At 37.0% G+C, this 14732-nt stretch overlaps 1 protein-coding gene across 1 annotated transcript in view; it reads right to left on the bottom strand.

Annotated features, from left to right (window-relative positions):
• Smp_057140 (hypothetical protein) overlaps positions 1-11993 on the bottom strand; it is a gene marked incomplete at both ends in the record, with an annotated part of 13545 nt that extends 1552 nt beyond the window's left edge. The window contains 8 exons of the mRNA XM_018794069.1: positions 3628-3864; positions 6489-6925; positions 7389-7724; positions 11199-11473; positions 11509-11580; positions 11617-11730; positions 11767-11813; positions 11850-11993. Of these exons, the coding sequence (XP_018648518.1) occupies positions 3628-3864; positions 6489-6925; positions 7389-7724; positions 11199-11473; positions 11509-11580; positions 11617-11730; positions 11767-11813; positions 11850-11993 (1662 nt within the window). The remainder of the gene's footprint in view (positions 1-3627; positions 3865-6488; positions 6926-7388; positions 7725-11198; positions 11474-11508; positions 11581-11616; positions 11731-11766; positions 11814-11849) is intronic.
• Positions 11994-14732: the final 2739 nt, after the last annotated feature.

Raw genomic sequence — 14732 nt, 5'->3', positions numbered from 1 at the left:
CAAAATTGTAGCTCTCACCCCCATGTCAACTATATACTGATAATTTATCTTACGATTTTATTTCACCTATAAACTGATTCAAGTTAACACTTCATATTAGTCATCCCAAAAACATTAACGATTCGATCTTATTTTATATGACAAACAATCCTTGATTCACATATTACAGTTTCTTAAATTGATGTACTCTGCCTTAAACTTGGCCAATCTTCTTTTATGGATTATTAATTTATAATTGTAGAACCTGATGAGAAATTATTGAAAAGAATATTCTTCGTTCATATAATTGTTTTAATATGATGGGAATTTTTCAGCGATTACAAACGTAATTGAAGTTTTTAATACAAAATTGTTTCCGGATCTAACAATCTTTGATAATGTTGGTTATTTGGTGAAGTTTGGGTTAGATTGCAAAGCGAAAAGCCCGTACTATTTAAATTTTAATTTCTGAAATAATTACAGAAATAATAAAACCCTGAAATTTGTTAAAAGAATGGTGGATGAGGGACAAGTCAGCTCAAAATAAATTAGCATTTAAGTGAATTTCTGATTATCTTAGTGTTTGGCGATAAGTAACGGTAAACAACTGTTGAGAATTATCAAGGAAGGGCTGTTAGTGAGACTAACTCAGAAAACGAATAGACTGTTGTCCACTTTCAATCCAGAAGATTTGACCGATGAGCAAAAAAACTTAAGAGACAAACCAGCTGGCCTTCAGCAGCACTTCAGTTACCCACTATCTCCAAGCAACCTGAATGGCAACTGATATGAGTCCTCCAACTCTTAGTAAGGTTGAAAAGGATATAAGTGGTTTAAAGCGAGAGAGAGCAAAAGGCCTTGATGGACTAACCCCCGAGATTTTTAAGAAGGATGGTTCAATTCGAACAGCTACATCAAGTGAAATCTGGGAACAAGATGTAATCCTATCTGACTGGCCTCGATCGCTGGTCATTTCATTTTATAAAAAAGGACAACAATCCTCTTATGACAGTTACAGAAGAATCAGTTTAAATAATACAGTGTCTAAAATATTAGCCTCAGTAATACTTGGACGCCTAACTACAGCTCGTAAAAGGTGAACCTGAGAAAATCAGGCTGCTTTCAGACCACATGAACGTGGATGTATGGACTAAATATTCACTTTTCGGCAGATTCCGGAACAGAGAGATACTTTTCAACATCCAACTATAGTTCTATTCCTTGACCTTAAGGCGGCGTTCGACTCTGTTAATTGTGAGGCTCTGTGCCAATGTTTCCCAGTGAAAGGCGTACAAAAGAAGTACATTAACCTTGTACAGGCTCCACTCGAACACTACTGGTCGAGTCAGAACTTATGACGAACTGTCATCGGAGTTTGTTACTTCAAATGGCGTTGACTAGTTTCCCATTTTTTATTTAACCTTGTCATAGCTATACTTTTGGAGATAACACACATCGTCTGACTTTTCAGGGATTGATCTATCGGGAGATTCACTTGTTGACTTGGAAAACGGAGATGATATAGTTCTGTTTGATGAAGACGGTAACGAAATGAAGAGTATTCTGAACACCTCAAGCAACAATGCAGACATGTTTGGGATGCAGTTTTCTCTCTCCAAATGCGAAATTTATTATTTATTTATTTAAGCACAAAAATATTGGTACAAAGGGGAACCCGCCACGAGAAGGCAGTGAGTAGGACTTCCCTGGCAGAGGCTATATACGAGTGGCCATGTGGGAGCATTTCGAGAGGGAGAGCGGACTTTCCCCACTCCCAACCGTACCAGGGCATTTGGGGGCGAAACATTGTGATGGAGGTGCGAAATGCTGCTTTAGGATTGGCTTGCGTCATCGCCTGAATGAATGATGGGAAGTGAAGTAGTTGAACGCGTCGACCTCTTCACTTATCATGGGAATCTCAGCTGTTTTGATTGTCTAATGTCTGATGAGACCTCGGCACGGATTCAGAGGGCTCGACTGGCTTTTGCCAACTTGCGTCAACTGTGGGGTAGGGGAGATATCTGCTTCCCAACCAAAGAACGAGCTTACTGCACAGCAGTTCGCTCCACCCTACTTTAGGGATGCGAAACATGGCCATTAGGAATAAGGGATGTTCTCAAGCTACTGGTACTTGATCATAAGTGTCTTCAAAGAATTGCTCGTGTATTTTTTGAACAAGGAGTAAGCGATCCGTGGGACAGGTGTAGGATACTAGGTAAGGATGGTAAATCAATTGATGAGGCAGCAAATCTTCACTAATTGAGGTGATTGAGACATGTGTTGCGTATGCCCAACCATGGCTTACCTTCGCGGGTGATGTTGTTTGATGTAGTAGGCTGATAAAACGTTAAAGGGTAGCCACACCAAAACATATAATTAGTAAATAAAGTCACTGACAATAGGAATTTCCCATGTTAGTAGGTATAGGCTCCCTGGTTGGGGTCTGTGTGATTATCGTAACCAAAGGTTAGAGACCTTGAATGACATGACTCAAAACCGTTTGCAAAGGCTCAGGTGCATAAATTATTTGTTTCCCCAGAATCCTGAGGTTATAAATTTCTCATACCTTTTTTTATTGTTTTTATCCCACTAATCTATATTTTCTTTTCAAATCGTATCTTTGATCCCTAAACTTTCCCATTATCAGTATAAAAAGCCAAGTGGTAGATAAATAATATTTTGAGCCACAATAACGCCTCGTAACTACCAAAGAAATATAAAACGCCGAACGGTGGACTGCGAAAAACGAACACAAATGGCTTATCGAGTCACCAAACTCAACTAAATTATTATGCCCCATCACTGATAAATCCAAATTCTATCTTAGCGAGCAGTGGTTGGAAAACAATCCTAAGCATTATTCACCCCTAATCTCCAAAGCAAGTCATACGCAACTCTTTTCCAATCTACACATTTTTAAACGTTTTCATTGATGTTATTTACAAAAATTTCTCTGAAAGAAAGGAGTAGTAAAGGCATAGGTCTGTGATAAGGAAGAAGACTCAAAAGAATGTTCAGTACTAACAAAGGTGAATATGAAGCTGCTAATGCGTGTAAAGAATTGTATTTTCGAACTCTAATTCTTGCTGGATTTACGGTTGGACTAGTGCATAATCCCAATGCAAAGTCTTTATTATTCGAAGTATTATGAGAATAAAATCCTAACGGTTTTATGCACAAAAAAGAATCCGAATATGGTGATTGGTACGTTTCCAAACAATCTGTGCTGGAAGGTAAATCCAGTTGCTAAAAGTCTCTTCTGTACTTTTTACACAAGCTCATGTGCTTTTACTCATCTACCAGGCTCTTAAAACATATTTAGTTTCTGACCCTTTTGGGTTTATGAGAAGTCAAGAACACTGGAAACACTACGCAGGGAACAACATAACACATTTTCCCCAACTAATACTCTTATAAACAAACAAAAATTTAAATAAACTAGCTCATTTAACATTTATTTGGATAGAAGCCACGCTTTAATTGTGAGGGTTAATGACACTACACAATCCCTCAGACCGAAGTAGATGGAACGGGGTTTGGACCTTGGTCCTAGTGGCTGAAAATCAAACGATCTGACCATAAAAACACTGCTCCACTAATAAAAAACAATGAGATTGAAAAACGTAAGATATATGTGCATACGCTTACTTCAAGAGCAGGACGTTTGTTTTGCCTCATAAAAAAACTAGAAGACTGTTTGCTAGCACTCGAATCCTCATCTTTAAGCATACATGAAGCAGGATGTGAGGGACTAGTAGTTGAGGCAGTCGACACTAAAGTAGGTTGCTGTAAGGATCGCGTAGTCTGTGGAGGAGGTAAATTTAAGAAAGGCAAAGATGGGAATCCTGGAATGTCCTCAGCCATAATAGACCAAAGAGGTTGAAGCTGAAAAGTTTCAAGAGATTTATATGGAAAATCAATCTTTTGGCAAAGTCAGGGTATTAATTATAACTATGTCACCTAAATTAACAACAATCTGCAGAGAACCCACAGAAAACAGTTTCAGGAAATATGCTTGCTAACGAAACGCTCTTAAAAAGTGTTTACAAAAAATGGGGTCATAACCAGTAGAATGACGAACAGGAGGATAAAACAAGCACAAAAATAAATCAATAAGATAATGATAAAACGAACACTCGTCTTTGGTGAAGAAAAGGAATACTTGTGACTTCACACATAATCATAAGACAACGATTATCTGACATATGAAACAAAGTACACACTTCAAATGAGCAAAACAATTGTGATATAAAAATCAAGAATAAATCAGAAACCAGGTACAGACCTGTCATAAATGTTGCAGGAGGATTTGGCTATAAATCCTGGTAGTTGAAAATATGGAACAAGTGCTCGGATTAACTTAAACTAGTGTTATTATGACCTTCCATGGATTTTGAAATGTGACAATGTTACGAAACTTAAGCCTATTTCTATTGATCTGGTACAAAACTATACCATAATACAATAAATACCGTGATAACTACCCACATAATTGTCGTTTCCTGAGAAGTAAAAGCTCATTTGAAAGTTCCAACTTCTTTCTTTATTCCCTGTAACAGCCATCGTTAAGGTGTTGCTGTGTAAGAATCGTCCACTTTATCTAGTCCCATAAACCTGTTCTCATATTGAAGGTATCTCCCGATCGTTTCGACCACGTTATACAGATCATAACATCGCACAAAACGAAATATGACAACTATTTTCGGAAATTTTTCTTGTAGATACATTGAATAGCAAAACATTTTATACGTACTGACTTTTAATAACAGAAAGATATCAATATGTGTTCGGCAAATGAAAAGTACAGTATTCAAATTTATCCGTAATTTCGAAGGGAAAATTGCTAATTACAATCTTTAAAAAATCCCGATTTCAATATGCTATTACTATGTTGTTCAATGAAAGAGAACCGACAACTTGTTGAATGCATAATTTTACGACGAATAGAGTGGACTGATGTCAAGAATAAACAAATATTATTTTAAGCTACTTGAAGTGACACAGAGTTGTGAATGTGAACGGGATAGGTCGCAAATAAAATTTCTATCTATTAGAACTACCAAAGGCGGGAAAATGCTACGCGCAAGAATAGAATTGAGATAAAATAATAGAAAATGTTATCCAAACACTTATCATAAACTATCTAAAATTCGAGGATGACATAACCACTTATATACCAAAAAAGTTTGGATTAAACGGCCTAGCCTCGTTGTTACTTGTTTGTTATATCACCCTGAACAACTTGTTTGATGTAGCTAACCAGTAGAAATAATTAAAACCGGACATGTTTGTCTTATTTAACGAAACTTAGATACTAGGAAGGCTTTAAAATTCAAAATCTCCAAGACGAACCTAGATGTTAGAGCTAATGTATAAATTATGCGATGAATATTAAGATATAACATATTCGGACTCGCTAATACCACAAAATACTAAACTTTTAGGAACGACACAAGATGGTCGGTGGTACTTTCGGAGTTCAACAGTCTGAAATGAAAAGATAAAATAGCGCATTCACTCCTGATGTAGTCCGAAATCGAATATGACAAAATGAAAACACGTCTAAGAAATCATAAATAACTGTTTCTCTCACAGCGTCCACTTACAGTAGTAGTCTTCAGTGTCAAAAACAAAAGGTGAGTTGTACTGAAATGAACAAAAATTGTGGGAAGTAAGTGCTCCACTTATATCTTCACAACTTCAGACATATCTGATAAATCCAACGCGAAAAAGGAACTAATTTAGATAATCAGACCAATATTTTTGATCGATGCTATATATATATATATATATATATATATATATCTGGAAAAATAAGTAACAACCGGATGTGCCAAAGCAAACTAAGAGGAAATCAAACAATATTTTACTCGACTTTTACACCCTCTCTCTATAAAAGAATTAACTAGAAAAGCTATGGTGATATTTTAAAGAACTAACGCATGTTTGTGAGATTTATACTAACAAACTAAAAGGAAATATGAAAACTATACACAATAGCCACAAAATAAAATATATCATACTGAAGTAAGCATCTAACTGAAGCAATTGGTATGGATTTGGGTAGAACTGGATAGACATCTGAAACCATTTTCGTTATGATGAGTTTATTCCCTACGTTATAGTCAAAATAGAGCCTGGTACAAATATGAGTTAGCCCAAGCGACCATACCATATCAAGACAAAGATGAAACCAAAATAAAAAACAACATGGGGATCAAAATAACGCACTATCAATGAAAATGACTAAATACTGGGAACATGATTTGAGAAGGAATGAAGAGGCATACAAGAAAAAATAGTGTAACTCAAGACCTAAAAGGAATAAGCGCGTCTTAACTACTAAGATAGGTTCTGAGTCACGTTATTCAGCGTTTGCAACCACTGATCGAAAATATCACGCAGGCTCCAACTACCCAATCGGACAGCTAGTTTTAGTTTTTTAATACTTACTATACAAATCCTCACTATAACTGCTTGACGGTAAACGATTAAGATAGACTACTTACTTCACCAATGACATCATGATACATCTCCCCAGCCATTCGATGGACTTCGTGATTTTGACTATTGTACATTCTTGCATTCATAAACATTAGCAAAAGATCACGAATGAAACGCCTTGCGATCTCGATGATAACTCGATAAGAAGAAACAGATGGATTTAAAGCGGAAGGCTGCTGAGAACTAATCAAGTAACTGAGTGAGGATTCCATACGGCGCCTAAGAGACGTTAAGTCCACTGGCTCATAAACAACAGTACTGTACCCGGGAGCTATATCTTCAGTTACAGGATGCATAAATACATAAGCGTGACGATGGCTGTACACTGTAGAAAGTGCTGATAAAAGAGATCTTCTCCATCGTCGAGCCACATAAACTGATGACTGAGATGCATCTGTAAGTTCATCATTATTGAGATTGGTAGACATTGAGGGACTGAGAGCTATCAAATTTGAATATGAAAACAAATAAGTCATTATTAGTAAACAAAAAAAAGAGACGTCAGCGTACGTCAACAAAATATTCCTGATACAAATCTCTCGCACTGAGTATCAGTGTGACCAGTTCCACAAACGAATGGTAAGAATGTGTGGTGTGTGCTACTGATGTCGACAGATATAAGTAGTATGTATAATCAATCGAAAGTGAAATACCTGACGGCAGAAGGCTAAGAAGATCGAAGAGAAAAGAATGAGAACAGAGAGTGATTGGTGTGGAAAAGAAGGAACAGTCAAGTTTGAGACAATTGATTGACATTTTGCAAATGAAGTATTTACTGTTCTCCGATTTTACTAAGACATACTGTAAATTTGTGTTCAAATACATTCGATTGTCCCCACTTGTGTTCTCGCCCACTACAAATATATTGATTAAATAGAATTTATAACAGTGCAAAAAAATAATACCTGAAGTGAACTCTCCCACTTGGTTTTGATAAACAGGAGCAGGAGTAGGTATTTTCCTCTTTGTATGATTATGCTTTCGGCTTAGACTAACGGCTTTTAAGGATGGTGATTGAGTTTCCGCAAGACTTAGTGCAGGACTTGAATTAAGGCTCTGAGTGAAGTGTGGAGAAGCCAATGTTTCCGAGTCGCTTACAAGAGCAGAACTACTAGGAGTAACCGGTTCATCCATAATCTCCAAACACTTGGAAGGGCTTGCTTGTATTCTTATTTTGCTTGAGTCGCTATCTAAGTTATTAAGCTGTTCGGAAGCTCTGTGTGACTCTCCGACTTTTACTTCTTGGTTATGGATAATTGTAACCTTAGAAGGTAAATACGCAAGAAATCAAAATACAGAAAACCATAGCGTTTATTCCTAAATAAACTCTCAACAAGTTAAATTATATGTGAACATAATCGATGTGTTTATTTATTAATGTATTTCATGGTATTCGCCCATGTGCAAAAATATGTACGTCAAACAAACGCCACACTAGTGATTCTAGTCAGTAACAGCAAGTTGAAGCTGATAATAAACATGTTACAAAGTGATTTTGGAATGATTGATAAACTAACATAATACACACTTCTGAAAGGTAAAGAAATGATCTAAATTCTTCAGTATATTGAGCCTATATCTAGTTATGAATTGTATATCGATGAAATTGTAAACATTTTGATGTAAAATATCACTAAAAATAGATACAAAACAAGAATGATTAACTTTGAAGTAAGCAGTGATATTGGTGGCTCTTCGGTATTTATGCAGAATGTATTATCAAATCAGAATTAACTACAAGAGCAAAACAGGAACGTTTGTATATGCATACCTCTGAGTGAGTCTGGATTGATGATGTAGTATCTAGACTTGAGATTTCATCATCATGTCCTTCGAAACCCAGTCTCTGTGAAATAATAGCTATCAGCAAAATGAGATAAAATGAAAAATAAAAACACAGTGGAAGTGATTTGTAAAATGAATGGGTAAAAGTGTAGGACATGTTCACAAAAATCAAACTTACACTAAAGCTAAAGAGCATAATAAGTAGTTTCGAAAGTTTTAGTAGAGAGATATAGCCCAACATCTCTTTCAGTTCCTCTCGTATTAACGTTCGCTTTTTAAGTTATTCTGAAGGTCGATTAGTGATCCGGCAAACCCTAGGTTCTATCCTTGGTGTAGTTGTGGGTGTGTATTCCATACGAATCAGGTATTAGGAAAGATGTTTAATGCCTCCTGGTATTTTATGCCATCTCAACAAGTATTCATATGAGGGAAAACACCTACAAACATTCGGATGAAGACATCTCGTAGACGCATAATGTAGATGTATCAAGTGAGCTGATTTGGGTGATTCACTCGTGTCCTCAAAGATTTGTGAATCACAATTAATATCAGAAGAGGTGCAATGGTGCCGACTATTCAGTTATAATCACCTTAGGGGTGGGATATTACATATACAGCACTGCATTAAAAATAAATGCCGGAAATTGTAAGTGATAACTTAGAACGACAGCATATTGTGATGTGGTCGGTTCAAAACGCTTTAAGGGCTATGACTCACCACCATTTTCAAGTAGCCTGCGTCAAACCTCACCTCACTATTACTTACCCAATGATTTCAGCAGATGTGAGCAATATTTCTAAAGCATCTGTGACCAAATACTAGTAACTTACGAGTATCTACTCTTAATGGCCATATTTCGCAGCAGTAAAGTAGAACAGTTAACTGCTGCACAGTATACCCGTCCCTTAATTGATAGACGAATCTCTCGCCTTCGTCATAAGTGACGTAAGTTGGCAAAAGCCAAACGAGCTTTTTGAATCCGTGAACAGATTTCGTCAGACACCGACCTATTAGGGCTGATCACACCTCCAAGATAAGTAAAGATGTCGACGCGTTCGACCACTTCACTCCCTATCCTTAGTTCATGTGTTGACGCAGGCCAATCCTGGAACAACAATTTACATTTAGAGGGAGAAAATCATCCTAAACATCCTTGAATTGTTACTCAGTGTTACCAAAAGACTCTGCATTTTATCAGCGTCTTCACCAAACAGGACTATATCATCTGCGTACTCTAAGTCGACAAGTTGACCTACTGGCAGGAGATCGATTCTTGCAAATTCAGTTGACGAGTGTTATTTCCAGCAGTAGGTCCATAATGATGTAAAACAAAAATGGAGATAGTGGACAGTTTTGTTGGACACCACTTGAGGTTTTAAAATCAGATGACAATTTTCCATAAGGGTTTTTTTTGTGGAGATTTAGTATTTTTAATTGATTCACGCTTTCAACTATGAAAATTCTCCATAAGCTCTCAGTTCGAGTAAAAAGCCTTTACAAGGTTTATGTGCTTCTGATGTACACCTTTCAATGACAGGCACTTCCACAGAACCTCTCAGTCTACAGAATCAAATTTTGATTTCAAGTCGAGAAAAACTATCATTGTCTGACGCCGATAAGCATGCCTGTGTTCTAAAACCTAACGAAGAGTGAATATGTGGTCGACACAGCTACGACCAGGTCCGAAGCCAGCCTGATTTTCTCGTGTTTGTAGTTCACGAGTCTTAGTTAGGCGCCCGATAATTATTGAGGCTAGTATTTTAAATGCTATGTTAGTCAAACTAATCCCTCCATGGTTATCACAGGATGATTTTCATCCCCTTATTATATATTGGGACAATCAGTGACTAAGACCAGTCGGATGGAATTACATCCAAGTCCCAGATTTTAGCTAAAATATTAATCAACCTATCCGCTAAAACTGAACCACCATCATTAAAGACCTCTAGAGTTAATCCATCTGGACCAGCTGCTCTTTCTCGTCTCAGATTAGCTATAGCTTTTTAACTTTGATGAAGTCAGGGGGTCTATTTTATTGTTCCATTCAGGCTGTTTGGAAATGATGGGTAGTTGTAGAGTAGCTGAAGGCCAGCTGAACTGCTTCTTAAAGTGTTCCGCCTATATTTTTAAACGTCTGAACTGAGAGTAGTTAAAAGTGTTATCTTTTGCGGCCATTGTCTCAATTACACTTGACTTCTTAATTCCGGTTTCTTTTATTAGTCTTAGAAGCTGTCTGGCGTCACCTATAGCCGCTGCATTTTCCATTTCCTTTGCTTTCGTTGCCCGCCACTGCTGACGGCCGCTCCATAGACCAACACAGTAAATCTGAAGAGCAGTTGTCAAGTCTACACGCACTTTTTAATCTCTCACACAAGAGAATAAAGGGCCTGGATCCTTTTATGTTTTAATGGTGGGAAAGATGCTCCTCTATAAATAATATATATTTTTGGTGGGTTTTGCACTCTTTCATATATCTTAAGAATAATCACTTCTAAGCTCATCATTAGGTTTGAATGTCATATACGGACAGGTTTAGTGCAATTTTATTTCTTCCATTCAATAGTTAACGAATGAAAATTTTCAAATAAACAAACAGTACTAGTTTCTTCGATGACTTCACCCAAGAAACCGGAATTTACTACGATGCATATCTTCTTTAGTTAAGAACTGAAGGCTAGGTATTCATACTACTGAATAAATTAGTGCTTTAGCCCAAATATCTTTGTAAAGGACTTTGAGAGGGAATCAAAAAGATAGGTAGTATTTTAAAAAGACAAGGGAGACTGATACATGGGAAATCGAACTGAAACGTAGGCAACAAGAGATATAGCTTTAGCGTTTTTCGATAGGACTTGCAAATAAACCCCGTGTGTCTAAGGAAAAAATTCAATAATATGCTTTCTTAACGAGTAGTCTTGATAGGTGTTACCTTGAGCACGTATGAAGTTGGCCAACGATGACTCCTGAATGTAATCACATCTCTCTTCAAACAACTCATAAATAAAAGGGGTCTCGACAGGGATCCAGATACCGCCATTTTGGTCAACTGTTTCTTTCCTAATTTTGGTATTTGACCGTTGCACTGTAGTGGGGAATTTCTTGACAGTCCGGTCATTCTCCTCTGAGGCAGGAGACAATGGTTCCATATTTAAACAACGACCTATTTTGTCAGGAATCCCGAGTGCACGACATCTTTTCCTGTAACTGAAGGGAAATAAATATTAGTAAAGAGAGCTCACGTTAGTAATCGATCTGGAGGAATTTCAGAATACGGACCTTGTCGCAACTTCTCCGCATCCTCTTCCTCAATCCTACGAGTTGATAATTAACCAGCACTAGAGTCTCACTTCATAGCCCGCAAGATCTCCAACCGAGCAGCATGCAACTGCTCACGTCTCAATGTAGTATAATGATCTAGTGAAATGTTTAAGAGTTGGCTCTCTGTTAAATCGCCTGGATTTCTAAAGAACTTTCGACCAAACACAAGAGGATAATACCTTTGACGTGCGGATGCAATAATATATTTATATTGAAGCGAACAACTCTACTTATAACCAGTAATTCCAAATGTCTCAATTACTTGTTTTGAAAGATCCTGTATATTTTCATCTTTCAAGAACGTCTTGCAAGACGTTTTTAATGACTCACTGACAAGGTCCCAGTTTTTCCCATGTGTGAGAACAGCCCGAAGTAAGTAACAATTAGCGCCCACAGCCCAATTCATTTGTCACATCTTACTGATCTCATTTTAGCCAACCTTGAAAACAAACTGAGTACCTGTTAACGAAACATTCATGATCCAATTTCATAACTTTGTCAACGGGGATTAAAAGTTGGTTGATCAGTAGTGTGATTTTCTATCAGGATCCAGCTGCCTCTTCAGAACTACAAACAGTGCGTCTGGTGCTATTTGTTAGAGGTCTCAACCAGTAACACTCCATGGAATATAAATTTTGTTGGGTAAAAAAGCGACCTATTTGTCCTTCGAATTCTGCATTTAAGTATCGATAGAAATTTCTTTGTTACGGTAAGACATTATTTTTATTATATTCATTTCGAAGTCGAATAATGGAGGAGAATGGTTAATAATATAAAGAGTAATAAAGTGTGTGATACCAATTCATGTTGGTATATTAAAGATGGAGGGCTGGTGGTCTGTGTTGGTCACCTACTAAGTTTCTGTGAGTGCTTAGTCTTCTCTTGGATGAGTCAGCTGAAGGTACGGATACCACCTCTTTGGTTAGTAGGTTTTAAGTGTTGACGACAGCATCAAATCCTGTATACTATGAGTAATCTGTTCGTTCTTGGATCTTTCACTCTTGGTGAAGCCACTGAGATTTTCCTGATATTACAGAAGAAAAAGAGAGAACACATCGTATCGGAAATCGTTTTTAGGTTTTCCGTACACCAGAATCAGATCACCTTTTAATCTGTGATAAGACAAAGTGAAGAGATATTACTTTGCAAGCATTTCTGTATATTTTGAACCTTGGAATCCTAGAATTGGTTGGGTGATGTCTTCTATCCATTTCCCAAGAAGCCTGAATCATATTTCAAGCAGAAGTGTCAATTTTAAGTGATATAACTAGATAAAATTAATCCCAATAAGTCTGGAACTTCAACAAGACTTAATCAAGAACTCAAATTCGAAGTACGCAGCAAGAGATTGTATTGCATTATTATTATAGTTTTAAATACAACCTTAAGTATTTAACAGTACAGTCAGTTTGTTGGTTATTTACTATACCAACTACACGTTGATTTTCGGTCTCTATGGCTATAATGTAGTTTTCTCAACTGTTCAGCAATGTGATCTTATTTTCTTCCTTTATATGATATCGGGAATTATCTAAATAATTTTCATACCGGTTGGTACCACTCCTTCTATCGATAGAGGAAACCAGACTAAAAATAAATAGCTTTCATCTAGATAGTCGAACGGGACACTCGGAGAACGAGTTTTTCAAAGTCTCATATCAAATAACAGGCAATATAATGTCTTTACAAAAATGGTAAGTGAATGAGTACTTGAGCTATGATGTCTCGACATAGCTAAGATGGATTACATACGTTAGCCCTCACTTGCACTGGTCTGGCACGCAAGAACACATCTGCGCTCCACTCATACATCACAGGCCCTTCACATGTCCAAATCACATTAGACTCTTAAATTAGTCTCCTTTTTTCTTCTTTAGAGTTGTATTGGATATGTGTCCCTAACTGTATGTCCCTCTTTACTTTTTACTTGAAGTAGACAGATAACTCACTGTACCTGCCGATACCGCTTAACTATGGTCGGTTGCAATGGACGCTCACTACAGTCCTAAAGAGTTGTCAAGAGAACCTCACAATCTCCTGTCTACTATCAGTGATCTCGCATCGTTGGAGTAGATAACCCTGTAGTGGCTTCGTTAATTGATCACCTCCATAGCCTTTACGACATTGATTTCAACGGTACTTGAAATCAAAAGGTAATGAGAACCGGCAACTACAGTTTATTACCGGATGGTGCAGATCACAAAGCTGTAAACACATCAAGCAAACTAGAAGCGGGGAGGCAAATGAGCATATATGAGCAAATACACCGGTAAATTTATGGTCAAGTCTCAAGAGGGAGCAGAAGGCACAGAAAAAGCTAATGATAGAATTTTAGTGCATATATACATGAAGACAAGGATGAGTCATCCAGTGATATCCAAACAGTCAACATTTTGGCTAGAGTCTCTCATGAGATCTAGCGATCATATTAGTACAAAGAAATATTCGAATTGTTACTGTTCGAATAACATTGTCTGTTAACTAAGTTAATAAAAGTGCCTAACCAAAATTAACCATAATCGAAATTCGTTGTAGGATAGTTGACGTAACCCATCAACCCGTTAGGACAGTAAAAAGTCTCATTCGCACTAAACTAATGTGAGATCGTTGCTGTCTATTCTTCATCAGTTTTCTACCTTAACATACAATGTGCTGAATTATCATTAATTTTGTTCCACCATCCATTACCTTATCTATAACTATTATATTACTGAACTTTACCGCCTACGTTGGTACATATTTATCTCTCATTATACCCTAGTTAGTGCCTGTACTTTGTTTGGAAACCCATAATTTATAGTATAATCATTTACACCATTTCATCAATGCTTACACACAGTCCTTAATTTGTGTCACCTAATAAGCTGTAAAATGGTAATTACAGACAATGAACGACATAGTTACTAGCGTTTCTTATCACTACACTGTCTTTTGCTTTTACTTTTCATTCTAACAAACAGTAATCTTCATTCTATCTTGGACTTCCTTTCCATCGTTTGAACACACTTCACCTTGTTACATAACACAACCAATTGTTCTCCATTACTGTATTCTTTTATCTGAAGGCTCTAGCTACATCTCACTCAAGCTTTAGCAGCCAGTATGAGTTTTATCTACCGATCTATCAAATCTGTCTATTCAACTA

Source organism: Schistosoma mansoni, chromosome 1 (genome assembly GCF_000237925.1).
Source record: "Schistosoma mansoni strain Puerto Rico chromosome 1, complete genome".
Lineage (NCBI taxonomy): Eukaryota > Metazoa > Platyhelminthes > Trematoda > Strigeidida > Schistosomatidae > Schistosoma > Schistosoma mansoni.
The sequence above is the reverse complement of the archived record's forward strand: the minus strand, read 5'-3'. Positions and strand labels throughout refer to the sequence as shown.